The sequence below is a fragment of the Theropithecus gelada genome, chromosome 19, assembly GCF_003255815.1.
Source record: "Theropithecus gelada isolate Dixy chromosome 19, Tgel_1.0, whole genome shotgun sequence".
Classification (NCBI taxonomy): domain Eukaryota; kingdom Metazoa; phylum Chordata; class Mammalia; order Primates; family Cercopithecidae; genus Theropithecus; species Theropithecus gelada.
In genome coordinates, this window is record NC_037687.1 from 5630338 (window position 1) to 5631689 (window position 1352).

General features: G+C 48.2%; 1 protein-coding gene across 1 annotated transcript in view; it reads left to right on the plus strand.

Moving 5' to 3' along the window:
- SAFB (scaffold attachment factor B) overlaps positions 1-1352 on the plus strand; it is a 55350-nt gene that overhangs the window by 42995 nt on the left and 11003 nt on the right. The window contains 1 exon segment of the mRNA XM_025369127.1: positions 1042-1148. Coding sequence (XP_025224912.1) covers positions 1042-1148 — 107 coding nt within the window.

Consider the following 1352-nt stretch of genomic DNA (forward strand, 5'->3'; position numbering starts at 1 on the left):
GTTTACGCCATTCTCCTGCCTCAGCCTCCCGAGTAGCTGGGACTACAGGCGCCTGCCGCCTCGCCCGGCTAGTTTTTTGTATTTTTTAGTAGAGACGGGGTTTCACCGTGTTCGCCAGGATGGTCTCGATCTCCTGACCTCGTGATCCGCCCGTCTTGGCCTCCCAAAGTGCTGGGATTACAGGCTTGAGCCACTGCGCCCGGCCCCTCCCGGGGGTTTTTAAGTGATTCTCCTGTCTCATCTTCCTGAGTAGCTGGGACTACAGACACCTGCCACCATGCCTGGCTAATTTTTGTATTTTTAGTAGAGACGGGATTTCACCACGTTGACCAGGTTGGTCTCAAACTCCTGACTTCATGTGAGCCACTGCGCCAGCAATTTTTTTTTTTCAGTCGAAGTCTTGCTCTGTCACCCAGACTGGAGTGTAGTGGCGCATTCTTGGTTCACCGCAACCTCCGCCTCCCAGGTTCAAGGGATCCTTCCACCTCAGCCTCCAAAGTAGCTGAGATTACAAGCATGCGCCACCATGCCCAGCTAATTTTTATTTTTTATTTTATTTTTATGTATTTATTTATTTATTTTTTGAAACAGAGTCTTGCTCAGTCGCCCAGGCTGGAGTGCAGTGGCGTGATCTTGGCTTACTCCTAGCTCTGCCTGCTGGGTTCACACCATTCTCCTGCCTCAGCCTTCCGAGTAGCTAGGACTACAGGCGCCCGCCACTACGCCCGGCTAATTTTTTGGTATTTTTATTTATTAGAGATGGGGTTTCACCATGTTAGCCAGGATGGTCTCAATCTTTGGACCTCGTGATCCGCCCATCTTAGCCTCCCAAAGTGCTGGGATTATAGGCATGAGCCACTGTGCCCAGCAATTTTTATATTTTTAGTAGAGTCAAGATTTCACCATGTTAGCCAGGCTGGTCTCAAATTCCCAATCTCAAATGATCCACCTGCCTTGAACTTTGAAAGTGCTGGAATTACAGGCATGAGCCACCGTGCCCGGCCTCTGCTTTAACCTTTTTAATGTTCTTTGGTGAACTAGGCTTCCAAAAGCCAGGATCGCAAATCAGCCAGCAGAGAGAAGCGGTCCGTCGTGTCCTTTGATAAGGTCAAGGAGCCTCGGAAGTCGAGAGACTCAGAGTCCCATAGGTGAGTCGGGATCCAGAAACGGTTTGGTGTTTTTCCTAGAATGTGGTCATGACTGTGTCCTGAAGGACATTTGCAGAGTTCCCTGGGGTGGGATAGAGCTGTCAACCTTTTTGCTCCTTCAGCTTTCAGTTCATAGACTTGCTATGTTTTAACTTTCATCCTACAGCTCTTTTCTTTTTTTTTTTTTTTTTTTTTTTTTTTTTT